The following is a 14,658-nucleotide window of genomic DNA, read 5'->3' as shown; positions in this document are numbered from 1 at the left end:
AAACTGGCTAGCGTATTTTCATTGAGAGAACTGCAAAGGCAAACTTTTAAAGTAAACTGGATGCTTAAAATTCTCTCACATTTGCAATATTAGCAGTGGCCAGGGCTGCTCTGCCTCATTGGAAAGATGAACTGATCCTAATACCAGGATTCAGCACTGACCCTACTCAGAGACTCCCTAGTCTTCAGCTTTCAGACTCTGAACACAGTACCATCTGTAGCCCAGTGGCTGTTAAGCTGTGCTGCCATAATGTCACTGTGTGATCTTGCAGGATAAGGCATGAAAGAATTTATTTTCTAAATGGATTTATTCTGGAACACAGCAGAATTTGAAGAGAAGAGGACAGATTCACCCCAGATGGCAGCCCCCAATCCTGGAGGGTGAGATTTACCTCAGGAAAGACCAGGCAGTCCATACACCACTGCCTTCTGCAGGGTTTCTAACAACAAAAGCTTTAAGTTACAACCATGGTTCCACAGGAGCTGAGCAGAATGGTTACATCTGTTGGGTACCCTTAGCTATGTCTCTCCAACCAGCCTCACTCACTCTCTAGACTGGTTATAGACCCCATGGTGAAGCAGGAGTTGTGGGCAGTTTATACCACTGTATATCTCTGGTGGGTGCACTTTTCACCACCAGCGATCTGTAGGCTAGGTTCCAACAACAAAATCTAGGAGTGAGTAGAGCTCATGGTGCTTTTAGGTGGCTTTTATTTAACACAAAGTGTTGCTGTAATGACTGAGAGGAAGGACAGTCTGCTGGTTAGGGGACATGCATGTGACTTAGAGAACTTGGTTCAAGTCCTTGCTCCTCCAGAGACTTCCTGTGTGACCTTGGGCAAGTTACTTAGCAACTCTGCCTCAGTTCCCCATCTGTAAAATGGGGATAAACAGAACTGCCCTGTCACACAGCAGTGTTGTGTGGATAAATACATTACAGACTATAAGGTGCTCAGATACAGTGATAATGGGAGCCATATAAGTAACTAGGTTAGCTAACATATAGTAAGATTTAATTACATTTAACCTCCACTCTCCCTGAATTTTAAGTTATACTTGCTTTTAAAAAAGTATCCCAGTCTCTGAAACCAGAGATTCTGCAGAGTATCAACCCAGAATTACAGAAGATTCAGGCATAGAATCACACAAGAAAATGCAAAACCTCTCCAAATCTGCAGCTGTAGGCACACACATCCCTTCCTCACACTCTAGATATAGTCCCAAAGCCTCTGGGGAACTGAGATTTGCAAAGATAAGTACATACATCGTACACATACCCTTCACTGACATTCTAGTATACCTTTTCCCCAGGACTTGTCAGCCACAGAAGATCTGTGTCCCTGTAACGCCTGCACAGGTCTCTTGCACGTAGCCAGGTTTGTCTCTTTGCTGTGTGGATATAGTAACAGCTGCCTTGCCAGTATTGCCACCCATTTTCAACTGGGCACGTGCCACCAAATATGGACCCTAAAAATCACAGCATACACGTGTGGGGCTGGTTTCATCCCTGGTATTGCTCCACTGGCCTAATGGAAGGATCACTATGGCGAAGGATGTTTAAGACTGTTCTTATACAATCTGTTCAGTATAAGGATCTCTTAAAGCTTTTAATACTTACAAAATACTACGAAGATCACATCAGACAAGGGCTCACGCCACAAAATCTGGTTTCAAACACCCCATAGGTTCTGGGTATCCGATCTCTGGTTTTGTAACTATAACTGGGACCATTTCCAAAATTTGGATTTGGTCAGGAGTTCAGGTATCTAAACACCTCTGAAGTTATGGGGTTTTGGTTTGAGTCCCAGCTCTAGGCTATGTTTATGGACTTACTCATTGGCCAACAGAAATATTTTAAATTATAATCAGATGACTTAAACAAGTTTCTCAAAAGTGGCAAATTTCACTTTTCTTTCCAGCGCACAGTGAATAAAAATCAATAACATGGGGATTTTCCTATTTGTTTAAAACTATAAAGTTTCTTTTAAAATGGAATACAGCTGAGACCTAGTTTGCAGAGTTCCTGCACACAGCAAGGTCAGAAGGTCTAATCTGAAGGTCTGATCTAAACCTCCTGAAGGTTAGGATGGCATGAGTTATATATTGTGTCAGTCTAATGACTTTAATGGAGTTCCTCACCCCACTAACACTGGTGTAAATCTAGAGCATCACCATTGCGTTTAGAGGTGCTGCGAATGGTGATGACATAATACATGAATAAAGAGACAAGAATGTGCACAAATAGGTCCTGTGTATAGTCACAGTTTTCCTCTTCTCTCCTATGGATGTTAAACAGGCTCACCTTTTCCACAGGGGATAAGACTATTCTCCTTACTGCAAAACACAGTGTCACCACACAGCCCTGTGTATGGATTGCAGGCCATACCCTGTTCGCATGGTGGACACTTAAATTCACACAGAAGCCCAAATCTTCCAGAGATGCAATCTGTGAAAAGGGAACAAGCGAAGGACAATAGAGATGAACAGCTGCCAAAGTAAAAGTTTAATTACAATTGTGGAAAAAATACCATGTTCCTAAAGTAAAAGTAAAACTTTTGGGGTCTGCACACACAAGCAGGCACACACCCACACTCATTAACCATTAGCAGAAATTAAGAGTGTGCCTTCTGGGACCTTGGCTGGTGATTACAGCTTCTAATGCAAACCAACACAAGCAAGATGTCCGGTAAGGGTGGAAAAGAAAGCCATCCCCATGACAAATTATCGTGAAAATATTAGTTCCCACTCAGAGCTTTCCAAAATATCTGCCTTTAAGTGAAAAGGTAGCCCAGTGTACAAAAGTCTTGACCCAGGGCTTTGTCACAGCAACGACAAGGCTGCTTCTTGTTAGTGCTTGAAAAAAAACAATAGATATAACTAGAGAGAGAGATAAATGCTCATAGAAAAAATGGCTTAAGAGCATGGCACAGGGCTAGCAGTTTCAAATGCGCAGCAGAAGGGGAAGGAAGTGATTAACACTTCTCGGTATTAGTTTATTCTGTACTAAAGCAGCGACAGCATTCAAAATCTTGCTTTCTGGATCTTCCTCTGGTGTTTTGTGCTAGCTCATTTTATTTTATGCTTTTGGGAGTAGGCAGCCTGATTGCTCATCTAGACAAGCAGCATCCTTCTACGTCTTTCACTTTTGTTAACAAAGATGAAGTAAGCCTTCAATTTTTCTGCTAGGCATGACTCACATCCTCTCCCTAAAATTCTGCAGCTATTTTACATTTGTCTTCTGTTTTCACATCAATTTTTTTTAAAAGAACAACTAACAAAAAAACCACTCCAACCTCCTCCCCACTTAGGATGGGGGGCGGGGGGGAGGGAGAGAGTTAAGCTCTAAAACACTTGACATACCTGACTTGATAAAGGATTTCACGCTACTGTTCCTGCTGTTATACAGTTCCATCCCACTTTGTAGAATGTAGTGCTCCCCCATTGCCACGATCCCAGTGCAGGTCTGGAGCACGGAGCAGGTATCCGTAGCTTTCTTTAAGGTGTTATATATACTTGATGTTGATACGTAAGGGGAGTACAAAGCTCTCCCCTTGTGCATTGTAAAGAGGTTGACATCTGCAAAAATTAAAAAATAAAATAAAATGGATGATGGCATAAAATGAAATTCAGAAAATATGAATATGCAGGATGGGATGGGCCATGGCAGGAAAGATAAATTGCAAACCTAACCAAAAGTTTCCAGTTAGACTTGGCCCAAGTCATATTGTTAAAATCTCCACCAGGGGCCACAAGGGCGTAGATGAATCTTAGCAAGCGAGTTCCTCAGCTCTGGATTTTCAGAGGTATTGTTTTAATTCAAGTCAATAGGAGATGCAAGTGTTCCATATTTCTGAAAAATCAGGTTCTTAAAGGGCTAAGTTGCCAGAGAAAGACTAAGTAAAATGATGACCCTAATTTACCATTTCACTGCTCCAGTTTAACACCAGATCACTCCACTGTGAATCAAATTGGCCTCCTCACTACGTGCACAATCTAGCCCTTAATATGAAATAAACTTTCAGGGCCCAGTATGTTTGTCCAATTTTACCACAGTGTAACTCCCCTGAGGTTTACTCCTACAGGTTTACTTCATACAGTCTTACAACTCCGGGTCAGCTTGTGCATGGAGCAAGGAGGCCAGTCTGAATGATTTCCGACGAGACAACTCTGGCGCTCAACTGCAGTACAGTGAAATGGTGAATCAGGCTGATCCTTTTACTTACAATGAACTCAGTGAAGTTACACTGGCACAGAATCAGATCGACACACTGAGGAATCAGGTCCTACAGGTTTACTTCATACAATCTTAAAATTAAAGGCCAGACTGTGCAGAGAAAAGAGACATAAGCAAGCACTCCACCTCCATGTCCTCCTCAAGGTCCGGACACAATTTCAATTTTTCCTGGAACTCCCCCTTGGGCAGAAGAGCTCTTCTCCCATTCTTACGCAGACAACTGAACCCTAAATTAGGGTTCTAAGCCACAGATACGATAAATTTACCTCCCTCTCTTTTGCATATCCACTTTCTCAGAGAAGAACAATCTGCCGGGGAAAGGTATTGCTTGAAGGCAACCACACAGTCTTCTTTAGTGAGCGTATGCCTCCTGTTACGTTTCATGACCCTGCCAGGACGGAGAAAAGCCAAGTTGCAAAACCAAATGAGGTCAACTACAGCATCTCCAGATTTGAAGGTGTGCGTGGCATTTTTATTTAAGAAAATTGTAGCTAACAGCCATGGTACTGGTTTAGAACCCAAGGTGTTCTCTACTGAGGATCTGTATTCAGCCTCAGCCCTGGGCTCAATGGTTTTCTCTTGCAGGTTCTAACTGCTATTGTCCTATTTAAAACAACAGAATCTGTCAAAATTTAGTCTCACCATGCTCTTTCAGACCGAGCAGATGTGCCATCGACCCACACATATCTGAAGTCTTCTTTTTTATAGGTCAAACCTATCCAACTGTTCTCCCCTTTAAACTGTATCCAAGCCTAGAATGAAAAAACAATCCATTCAAACGTGTTATTAGGCCTCTTATCCATTTTGCTCTTCATTCAGCAACATGTAGGATCCTTTGTCCAGTTACCACATGGGACAGAGTGACTCAAACCATCTGGTTCTTGCTCATTTTTATTAAGTGTCTAGCTTTTTCCTTTTGTGTGTGTGAGCCCACTGAGCTCACCCAGCACTACAGGTCCCATACTCCCCAGCCACCTTAGCTACAAAGCACTGGGGATGTGACACCCTCCTAAGCTTGTCAATACAGTTGCTTGTGAGATCATTGCAGCCGGCATAACTCAGAGCCACCCATTAGAGCCACGTAGGGCCGTTTTTAACTCAGATGCACTGAGTGTGGCTCAGACTATTGAATCAGAAAGCACAATCATTCAGCAGGCAGCAGCTTATGATGGAAATACAGCACACAGTGCATTCTCTATTGTATCTTCTATCTACAGCAAAACAAAAAATCCTCCCACACTTACAAAATCCCCCAATTTGAAATCCGTCAAATGAGAAACTAGACAGGGTACCTTTTCAGCACTGTTTGTAATTTTAGCGAGATCTGTCTCCTTAAAGCCCTGACATGCACTTCTGGCCTCAGTCCACGTTTTAGTTTTAGTATCTTCCACATAGTAACATGCCTTTAGAAAATAATGCCATCGAGGCCTCTGGGGGCACAACTGCCTGGAAACTGAACACCACAAATTGTTATGGTACCCGACTGTGCAAATAAAAGAGCCAATGGGACTCAATAAATACAAGGATATGAATTTCCAAACTGTTGCTTTCTGTACCTTTGCTAGGAGAGCACCGTGGATCCTGAGACTGTAAACTGCAAGTAACGCTGGCAGTGCCTACACAATGTCCAGTAACACCACTGCAAGGAAAACCATTGGTGCATGGATGGCAAGTGGCTTGACAATCTGAGCCATAGTAACCTGGCCGGCAGCCTCAAAGGAAGTTTCAGAGTTAAATGACAGAGCGCAGGGAATATTCAGTCCCTCATTCATTTTAAAATTTATTTCATTTTAAAAATACAATACAGGCTCATATCCAGTGATCTAGGCACCTACCCCATAAAGTAAAGTCACACATACATCAATAAAGGACTGCCCTAAAATACACCCACCTCAGCCCATTCTCACAATAGCCTTAACAAAGGGAAAAGATAAGCTTTGCAAAGAGTAATTTTAGCTTTTGTGCTAAATGTGGCACTAGTGTTTATTTACACCACATCTGTGTCTCTTTATTCACTGGGTCATATTTATTTTTACCGTTCAGTCTATGTTTCTATAGACATATAATATGAGGCCTGGTTCCTATTTAAACAGGTGGAAGCCAGGAGTAACTCCTGTGAAGTCATGGAATTACTCCATGTTTACACCAGTGTATCAGAGAAAAACTGATCCTTCTTTCTCCATTTCCTGTGTTTCTAAGAGCATGCTTCCTTCTTAGTTCTGAGGTCAGATTCTCAGCTGTCGATCTACCTCCGATGTATCACTGGAGCAGCACACCAGGAGTGGAGGACTGCTCTGACAGCAGTGGGTTGGGGAATACTGAGGTGGCACATAGCCAGCATGACTTTATGCACCCACTCTTGACCCTCAGCACAGTGAGTGACCCAGAAATGTGGCAGAGTATGCTGTACTGAGGGTCACGGGCCTGGCCTTCTGGCACAATTTAAAAAGCTCTGAAATTGATCTAACTTACGCAGGAAGTCAAAAAGGACCCCCGGATGCCCCAGCACTGCAGGGCAAAAATATTGCAAGAGCCACGTGTAACCTCCTCCTTTCACATGGCTGGCAAAGTTCAAGAGTACCTGAAGATCTGACTCATGAAGTAAGAATGTGTCTTTAAAAAGTAAATCAGCTCTCCCGTTCTGCAGGAGAGTAGCTGTCACTCTGAAGGGCATTTTATATACGGGGCATTTTTGATGGACAACAACATTAACGGGAGACCAAACACAAGGGATATCCTTTTAAAGACAACACACACAGTTTAATTTGTATTTTAGTTAATTTATTGTTGTAAGGTAGTCTGATATAATAAAGTAAGAGGTACTAACGAAGTCTGGGTTATAACTAGAAATATATACACTAAATACTTACCAGTTTTAAGATATAATGCGTCAGCTTTATTAGAGCTTCTAAATACCTCTGTTCCACTAACTAAATGATACCGTTTCTGAGAACGGACTACTCCAGTACAGTGTGTTTTCTCATACAGGCATGCATTTTCAGCAGATTCGAGAGAAGAGTATACTTTTGGCAACAAATTTTGTCTTTGTGTTATTATGTGGCCTGCATAAAACTGAAACATGTCTTCAGCTAAAAGAGAAGGAAAAACATCCCAGAATGAAATGGCAGACACTTATCCCCACCCAAACCACAGGAAGGACTTTCAAATATAGACACCCTACAGCTGTTTCCCAACACTCCCAGTTGTCTCCAGAAAATTATAAAGGATAGCTACCTATTACTGTCTTCATTTTCATAGACAATATCTGACTGCCTTCCCAAGGTGTTGTGAGGATAAATCCATAAGGATTACTCACAACACCCTTGAAAGACAGTAATACCTCCCTATCTCGACTCTGTAGAAGGGGAACTGAGGAACAGAGCAAGTGACTTGACCAAGGACATACAGGAAATCTGTTGCAGAGCCAAGAATTGAATTCATATCTCCCAAGATCCAGCCCAGTACTTCACAGAATACTTCATCCTCTAGCACAGAGCCTAGAAATCCACTGCAATAATCCACTTGATATAGCAATCCTAGTAATCCACTCAAGGAAAAAGCCAAAAGGTACTGTAGCGGGGTGGTCACCCACTTCTGCCCTGAAGGGCTTGAAATCAGCCCTGGGAGAGGGCTGAAGCTGCGAGAGGGCTGCTGCTAGGAAAAGCAGCAAGCCTTGGTTGATTGGGGAAACAGCCACAGCTGCGGCCACGCCCCAGTCAGGGCCCAGCTGGCCTTTATAAGAGGACACAGTCTCACTCTAGATGTTGAAAGGGATGGGCCTGACTGCTGGGAGCTGAGCAGAGTACCTGAAGTGGAGCAGGGCTGGGGGAAGGCCAGAGGAGCTGGGGAGCTCCGGCCTGGGAAACCCCTGGGCTGCAGGCCTTGTAGAAGGCCTCGGAAAAGGGTACTTGGGTTGCAGAGGACAGCCCAAGGGTAGGCAGAAGCAGCAGGTCCAGACCCTCCTTGTCAATGATGAGTGGCAATTATACTGCAGTCCTCCCCATGGAGTGGGGGCTAGACGGTGACTGGCAGTAGCCAAAGACTGAGATGAGGTGGGGGTTCTCTGGGGGTGGGGAGACCCAGATCTGTGGGGGTACTGCCAGGGGGCAGTACCCTGTTGTGAAAGGGGGTCCTGGAGGGACTCTGGGCCCAGCGGCAAGCGGGACACTGGCCTGCAGGGGACGCTCCAGAGGCTGAAAATGCTAATTCCCTGGACGACCAGCAAGAGGCGCTGCAGGGGTGAGTCCTGCCCCGCTACAGGTACATACACAGAAATGCAATCTCCAATTGCATGACTAAATTAGTCATGCAAATAAAATGGTTTGGGCAGCTGCATGCACAAATCTGGTGACTGTGTATACACATGGGTGTTTAGACTCCTCACTGCGCACACAACTGTACTAATTATATATGAAAAATGGAAGTGTGCAATTGTGAATGTGTTGGGCCTGATTTTGATCTTACTTAGACCAAGGTAAATGGACAGTGACTGTACAAAATTTAATGGAATTACACTAGAATGTGAAGAAAATCAGGCCTGTTGTTGTTCATGGACTCAGCATCACCCTTTTCATATAAATAGTCTATTACGCATTCAAGTGTTCCACACTGCTAATTAAGATTCTCTAAGTGAAGTATCCTTCACAGAATCACAGCTGTATGAGAGAAAGGATAAGAACATTTTCCAAAAATCTATGCAAACAAATGAAAAAAATAAAATCTGTGTTTACATGTGGACTAAGTTCATTAAAAATACTGAATCATTTGTAATAAAAACAATGGGTAGAAGCAAAAGAAGAAATGAAAGAACAGAGAAATGCAAGGACTGAACAGAAAAGTTATCCTGTTGCTTACCTTCATTTCTTTTGCACACAACATGGTATTTTAAAAGGCAACTAGCTGCTTCTAAAGCTACTTTATTATGCTGAAGAAATACACAGTTTGCAGTTGCATTCCTATGTACGTTTAACCTGAAGTAAAAGCAAAGTTCTAATTACACTTAATAATATATGTAAAATCCTCCAACATTACTGCAGTAACTTGGCTGCATAGCTGGATCAGAACAAACCCCACAAAGGTTAAGACTTCAAGAGCAAAGAGTAAGGCTTCCCATGTAGTAGATAAACAAAATTTGTACAATTGATGCTGTACAGTACAATTTACAATGCAAAAAAGTTATATAGACACATAGTACTACGCTGTTTGCCAGAAAAAGAAACAGAAAATACCACACATGCAACGTGACAAAGTTAAATTTCAGAGTTTGGGAAGGGGATGGGAAGAACATATCACCCCCCCTGCACCCAGCAGAAACAGAAGAGGAAAGTGAATAGTGGCAAAGGGCACTGGCAATATTAACTTTCCTGGGAAGCCCCTATCTCTTAGGAAATCCATTTTGTCTTTTTCTAGATCTAGTACTAAAAGATATGGTGTTAGAAGGTCTTACCTAACAAGTTCTCAATGCCCAGTGTGCTCAAGACAGTGTAGACTTTAATGTACACTAAGCTGGGTGAGATGAAGTCCAGCATGTATTAAAGTCCACACCAGGCTTCTAGAACATGTTGGTTTATACCTTCTGACACCACACCTTTAAATCCTATTCTAGACAAAGGGGAATATTTCTAAAGGTATTTGGGCACCTAACTCCCATGGAAATCAATGAAAGTCAGACACCTAAATACCTTTACAAATCTTTCCCAAAGTTGTAAAGCAGTGTCCCAGGTGCAGGGGACAGGTACCAAATGGACAGCCCTGCTCTCATGGGAACCAGTGCAGACCAGAGGCACGAGGCCTCTGAACAGCTGATTCTGTGCCCTCCTTGGATTTTCGAGAGTTAGAGAGTTATGCTCCAAACCCTGGATTCTTCCACAAGCCAAATGTCATGGCTCCTAACTCACACACTCAGCTATAATCTGGGCCCATGATCACCTGCACCACTATCTTCATGCAGAGTACATCGAAGGAAGATGAAAGCACATAGCTATAGTTTAAAAAAGCCATTACACTACACTGTGGACAAAACAGCATCAGGGACTTATCTAAATGCATTTAACGTGTCCACACTATAATACTTTTAATTGTACGTACACAGGATATGATCACTGAAGTATTTAAATTCCTAAAATAAGTGTGTTTATTAATCCAAATGTTCAAAAGAAAAACAAATACATTAACACTTGGAGGGAATTGTCTATTTTTTTTAAGGCCATGACATAAAAACTATTTAATTTAGCATGATATAAACAACAGAATGAGTCAATCATTCAAACTTGTTAATGACAAGTAACAGAGCAAGAAAGCGAATAACCTACGAACTCTGTACTCATCTTCATTCATAAAAAAAGATCAACTTAGGAAAGGCTACCAGTTCAGAGCTGTGTTTACTCTTGATCCATCTGCCCACTGCCACTCAGATGTCGATGTTTCCCATTTCATTCCTATCCATGCTGGCTGTTTTATCATCTTTTGTAGCCAGCCCTGTAAAGTAACAATACATACTGCACTAGAAACTGACAAATAAAACGTTGTGTATTTTACCAGCAGTTTATGTCCTTCCTATAATTTAATATTGTCCGAATCACAGGTGGTAAGTCGTTAACCCTGTCACCATATCACTTTCTGTTGTGTACAGTTTTGGGTGCCACACTAAGAAGGATGTGGACAAATGGAGAAAGCAACAAAAGCTATAAAAGGTTTACAAAACCTGACCTATGAGGAAACGTTTAAGAAACTGGGCATGTTTAGTCTTGCAAAAAGAAGACTGAGGCACAATCTTAACAGTCTTCAAGTATGTTAAGGACTATTATAAAGAGGATGGTGATCAGTCATTCTCCATTTTCACTGACGGTAGGACAAGATGTAATGGGCTTAATCTGCAACAACACAGACTTAGGTTAGATATTAGGAAAAATCTTTAACTATAAATGTAGTTAAACTCTGGAATAGGCTTCCCAGGGAAGTTGTGGAAGCCTATCACTGGAGATTTTTAAGAACGAATTAAGACAAACATCTGTCAGGGATGGTGTATGTATACTTGGCCCTGTCTCAGCGGAGCTGGACCAAATGACCTCTCAAGGATTAAATTCTATGATTAAATTCCAGTTAGACCCCATTGTATTAACCACAAACATGTAAACAAAAAAGTCAGGGAGAAGGAGACAAACCATTCATAGTCTTTATAACATCAAACCTTTTCAGCCAACAATTCCAGCTGCAACAGACTTGTTCTTTTAAAATGGCTGCAAAACAGCCTGGCTTCCATCCAACTCAGAGTTCTATTCCTTTCTATAAAGTAACAACGTCCATTCCAGTACCACCAGCCAAGCCCAAGAGGACATTTCAAGCTGTACTTGCCTGACATCATTGGGAAAAAAAGAGAAAAATACGATATAACAGCTTTCTTTTTCCAATTAAAAAGTTGTTTCCTGTGAAATTTAGCTTCTCATGCCCCCCTCACCACATAACTGTTTCTGTTCTACCAGCTTTTTTACATTTTGCGGCAGGAGCACTTTTAGAATGAAGAGGGGGACTGACAAATGTTTTACTTCTTCGGGGAACACTTTCAGTTAGTTTCCTCCATATGGCAGCTATTTCCATATTTATGCACAAAAATATCCATTTGCTTGTGCAAATTGAGTAGGTGCACATGCAAATGCCACTTTAGTGAGTATGCAAATAGATTTGGCAACACACTTGGCCTTATTGGAGGCCTGCTGAAAATGTGGTATTCTCTGCTGCCCAAAGGCAAAATTCACTCCTGTGCAGAGCCAGCTCTAAGTCACTGCATCAGATAAGTCTCACTTATGCCTGAGTTTGAGAATAGGGGTGGGACTTTCATGGTGCAATCGCCTTGGGCTAGCCCTCTGCACAGGGGTGAATTTCACCCCAGAGGATGGCAACAATATTGTACACTTCGTAAAGCAAAACAAAAAATCAACAAGGCCCCAGAACTTCACATCACACTACCTCTCCACTCTCTATACCCAGAGGTGCAGGCAAGGCACCTGGGAGATATATAGATACATATTTATATATATGAATTAAAATGAGCAACATTCTTATGAGCAGACAAGGTATGTGAATGTGAATCTCAGCACCTTAACTGTCCAACAAAAAAATAAAGTGTCACAGACACAGTGAAGAGCAAAGGAGGGAGCCTAGGAATTCCCATATCCATGTCAGGTTTACCAGTCTTAAGAGCATCCCTTTGGTTTTGCATATTCAATTTTTAATGTTTTCCCCCAAGACATTAACGACACATTCTTGCAGTACATATGTAGCGCAGTATAAACATTTTATTCTGCAGACAGCACAAGTGGGAAGTGCCATCTCCCTTCTGAGTTTTGCAAATCTCTCTGCAGGAGAAAATGATATGCAGCACTGTGTAATCTCAGTAAAGTGAACAGGCTTGTAAAGGGAGTAAATCATACAAATTTAATTCTCTGTTATACTAATGTCAATCTGGACTAATTACAGTGACTTTAAAGGAGTTACTAGACATTAGACTGGAGAAGGCAAGAACAGAATCTGGCCTTTTGTGTACTGATGGAGCTTTGCTGTAGAATTAGAAAGCACTACAGAACAGGGTAACATTTTTTGGCTGCATGTAAGAATCATATGCCATAAAAATGAAAAAGCAGTGCACATTTGTTGGATTCCACCACAGTGTTCTGGGGGGAGGGTGCTTTTGTTTTTAAATACTTTTTCCTTGGCTGAAGGAATTCTCAACTTTCAATTCCCAGATTCAGACAGATCTGACTTTTTTTTTAAAAAGGCTTTACCTAAATTACAGACACCTACATCCTCTGGCTCAGCACAAACTGTAGTGTCCTCACACTTTCCGGATATGCTAGTGCATGGCTTGTCCCAGTAGCAGTCTGGGCATTTCTTTTCACAAGATGGTCCGTAGTATCCAAAATCACAAGCTTAGAAAGAAATTAAAATCCTGAAAAACCTCCATAATGGTTACATGGACACTAATTGCTGGAAACCATGCTGAATAATTGTTTCTCAGGTCTAACCTATGTGAAATGCTTAGAATTTCTAGCTAGGGGTCACGAATTTAAGACAAAATAGGATTTCAGAAATCTAAATCCACTTATTACAGAGCAGAATATCCACATAAGCTTCATAGTGAAAACCTCTATTGGAAGCTGTAATATTTTATTAGGGACAAAGTTTATTGATACTCTGTACCCATTCTAACATCTCCTGAAAAGGTACCTCTAAATAATGGACACTACCTGATTTTAAGTATGTTGCGCTTTGTGGAAATCCACTGATAACTAAATTAGAGTCATGTATTAGGAAATAACTGTCTTGCCATAACACGTAGCCAATGCATCTGGACCTCTGCATTACACAGATTTGTCTGGCCAATGTGTGGTTAGTGTATTTAGCTGATGCTGCTGGAGTTGGCAAGATCATCACTGCATCCCAGATGCTTATGAACAAATCAAGATCTGGAAGGGGGGAAAAAAGGTTTTCATTGATTTAGCAAAACAGTGCTATAGTACAAGACATTAACTCCTCATTAGTGATTAACATACATTATATATACACATTAATCATCTTGCGGTACTCCACTAGTAATGACATTAGCCATTTCATTAATAACTTAGAAGGTGACTGGAGTAAATGTAGAAATATACAAAGTAATACATTCGCGTATACACACACACACATGCATATATTCAGCATAGTTTCCAGCAGTAAGTGTCCATGTAACCACTATGGAAGTTTTTCAGGGTTGGTGTTCAAAATCACAAGCTAAAAAAGAAAACTAACACCAACCCTGAAAAACTTCCATAGTGGTTACATGGACACTTACTGCTGGAAACTATGCTGAATATATGCATGTGTGTGTGTGTATACGCGAATGTATTACTTTGTATATTTCTACATTTACTCCAGTCACCTTCTAAGTTATTAATGAAATGGCTAATGTCATTACTAGTGGAGTACTGCAAGATGATTAATTCAACAGAAATGATGCAAAATTGATCTGAACAGTAATAAAAAATCTTTTACTACAAATAGTCTGACAATAAAACGACGTACTTCTCTGCATTTCTTCATAGCCAGCATATATAAGTCAATGGCAGTCATTTGTCTGAAGCTCCACACAGTATTTTGAACATCTTTTCTATGTAACGTCAGGTGTCTCAAAATATCAGAGGACAATCTGTATGTATTCACCCATATTCATGAATATTCACATGTAACATGTCATCTCTCCCTCTGAGCCTATACTTTTAAAACTGTGTCCTGAAACTTTTGATGGCCTTTGACGCCAAAACGGAAGTTCACTACTGGACAGTCTTGAATGAATTTGAGTGAGAATTCTTTGAAATACTTTGTTGTAATGGGTGCTTTTTTTTCATTGCCCAATGCTGCTACAAAAGCCCTTTGGGAAATAAAATGCCT

The 14,658-nt window shown here is 41.4% G+C and overlaps 2 protein-coding genes across 2 annotated transcripts in view; both read right to left on the bottom strand.

Moving 5' to 3' along the window:
* Positions 1-1,290: 1,290 nt before the first annotated feature.
* Positions 1,291-9,173, bottom strand: LOC122461378. The gene is made up of 9 exons (XM_043520704.1): positions 9,088-9,173; positions 7,104-7,322; positions 5,790-5,945; positions 5,526-5,686; positions 4,876-4,985; positions 4,500-4,621; positions 3,360-3,575; positions 2,302-2,445; positions 1,291-1,466 (listed from the first exon to the last, which is right to left on the bottom strand). Exons 2-9 carry the CDS (start codon positions 7,312-7,314, stop codon positions 1,291-1,293), a joined length of 1,296 nt encoding a protein of 431 aa, XP_043376639.1. The 5' UTR covers positions 7,315-7,322; positions 9,088-9,173.
* Positions 9,174-11,416: 2,243 nt separating this feature from the next.
* LOC122461377 overlaps positions 11,417-14,658 on the bottom strand; it is a 42,697-nt gene continuing 39,455 nt past the window's right edge. The window contains exons 20-21 of the mRNA XM_043520703.1: positions 13,476-13,694; positions 11,417-11,586 (exon numbers count right to left, since the gene is read on the bottom strand). Of these exons, the coding sequence (XP_043376638.1) occupies positions 11,417-11,586; positions 13,476-13,694 (389 nt within the window). The remainder of the gene's footprint in view (positions 11,587-13,475; positions 13,695-14,658) is intronic.

Source organism: Chelonia mydas, chromosome 8 (genome assembly GCF_015237465.2).
Source record: "Chelonia mydas isolate rCheMyd1 chromosome 8, rCheMyd1.pri.v2, whole genome shotgun sequence".
NCBI classification, from domain to species: domain Eukaryota; kingdom Metazoa; phylum Chordata; order Testudines; family Cheloniidae; genus Chelonia; species Chelonia mydas.
This window is presented reverse-complemented; position numbering and strand designations above follow the sequence as displayed.

Coding starts and splice junctions, on each gene's coding strand:
- LOC122461378 (XM_043520704.1), bottom strand. CDS start 7,314: ATGTTTCAGTTTTATGCAGGCCACATAATAACACAAAGACAAAATTTG. Junction 5,687..5,789: donor ACGGTGCTCTCCTAGCAAAG/GTACAGAAAGCA, acceptor TGTGGTGTTCAG/TTTCCAGGCAGTTGTGCCCC. Junction 4,622..4,875: donor GCTCGGTCTGAAAGAGCATG/GTGAGACTAAAT, acceptor CCGTCCTGGCAG/GGTCATGAAACGTAACAGGA.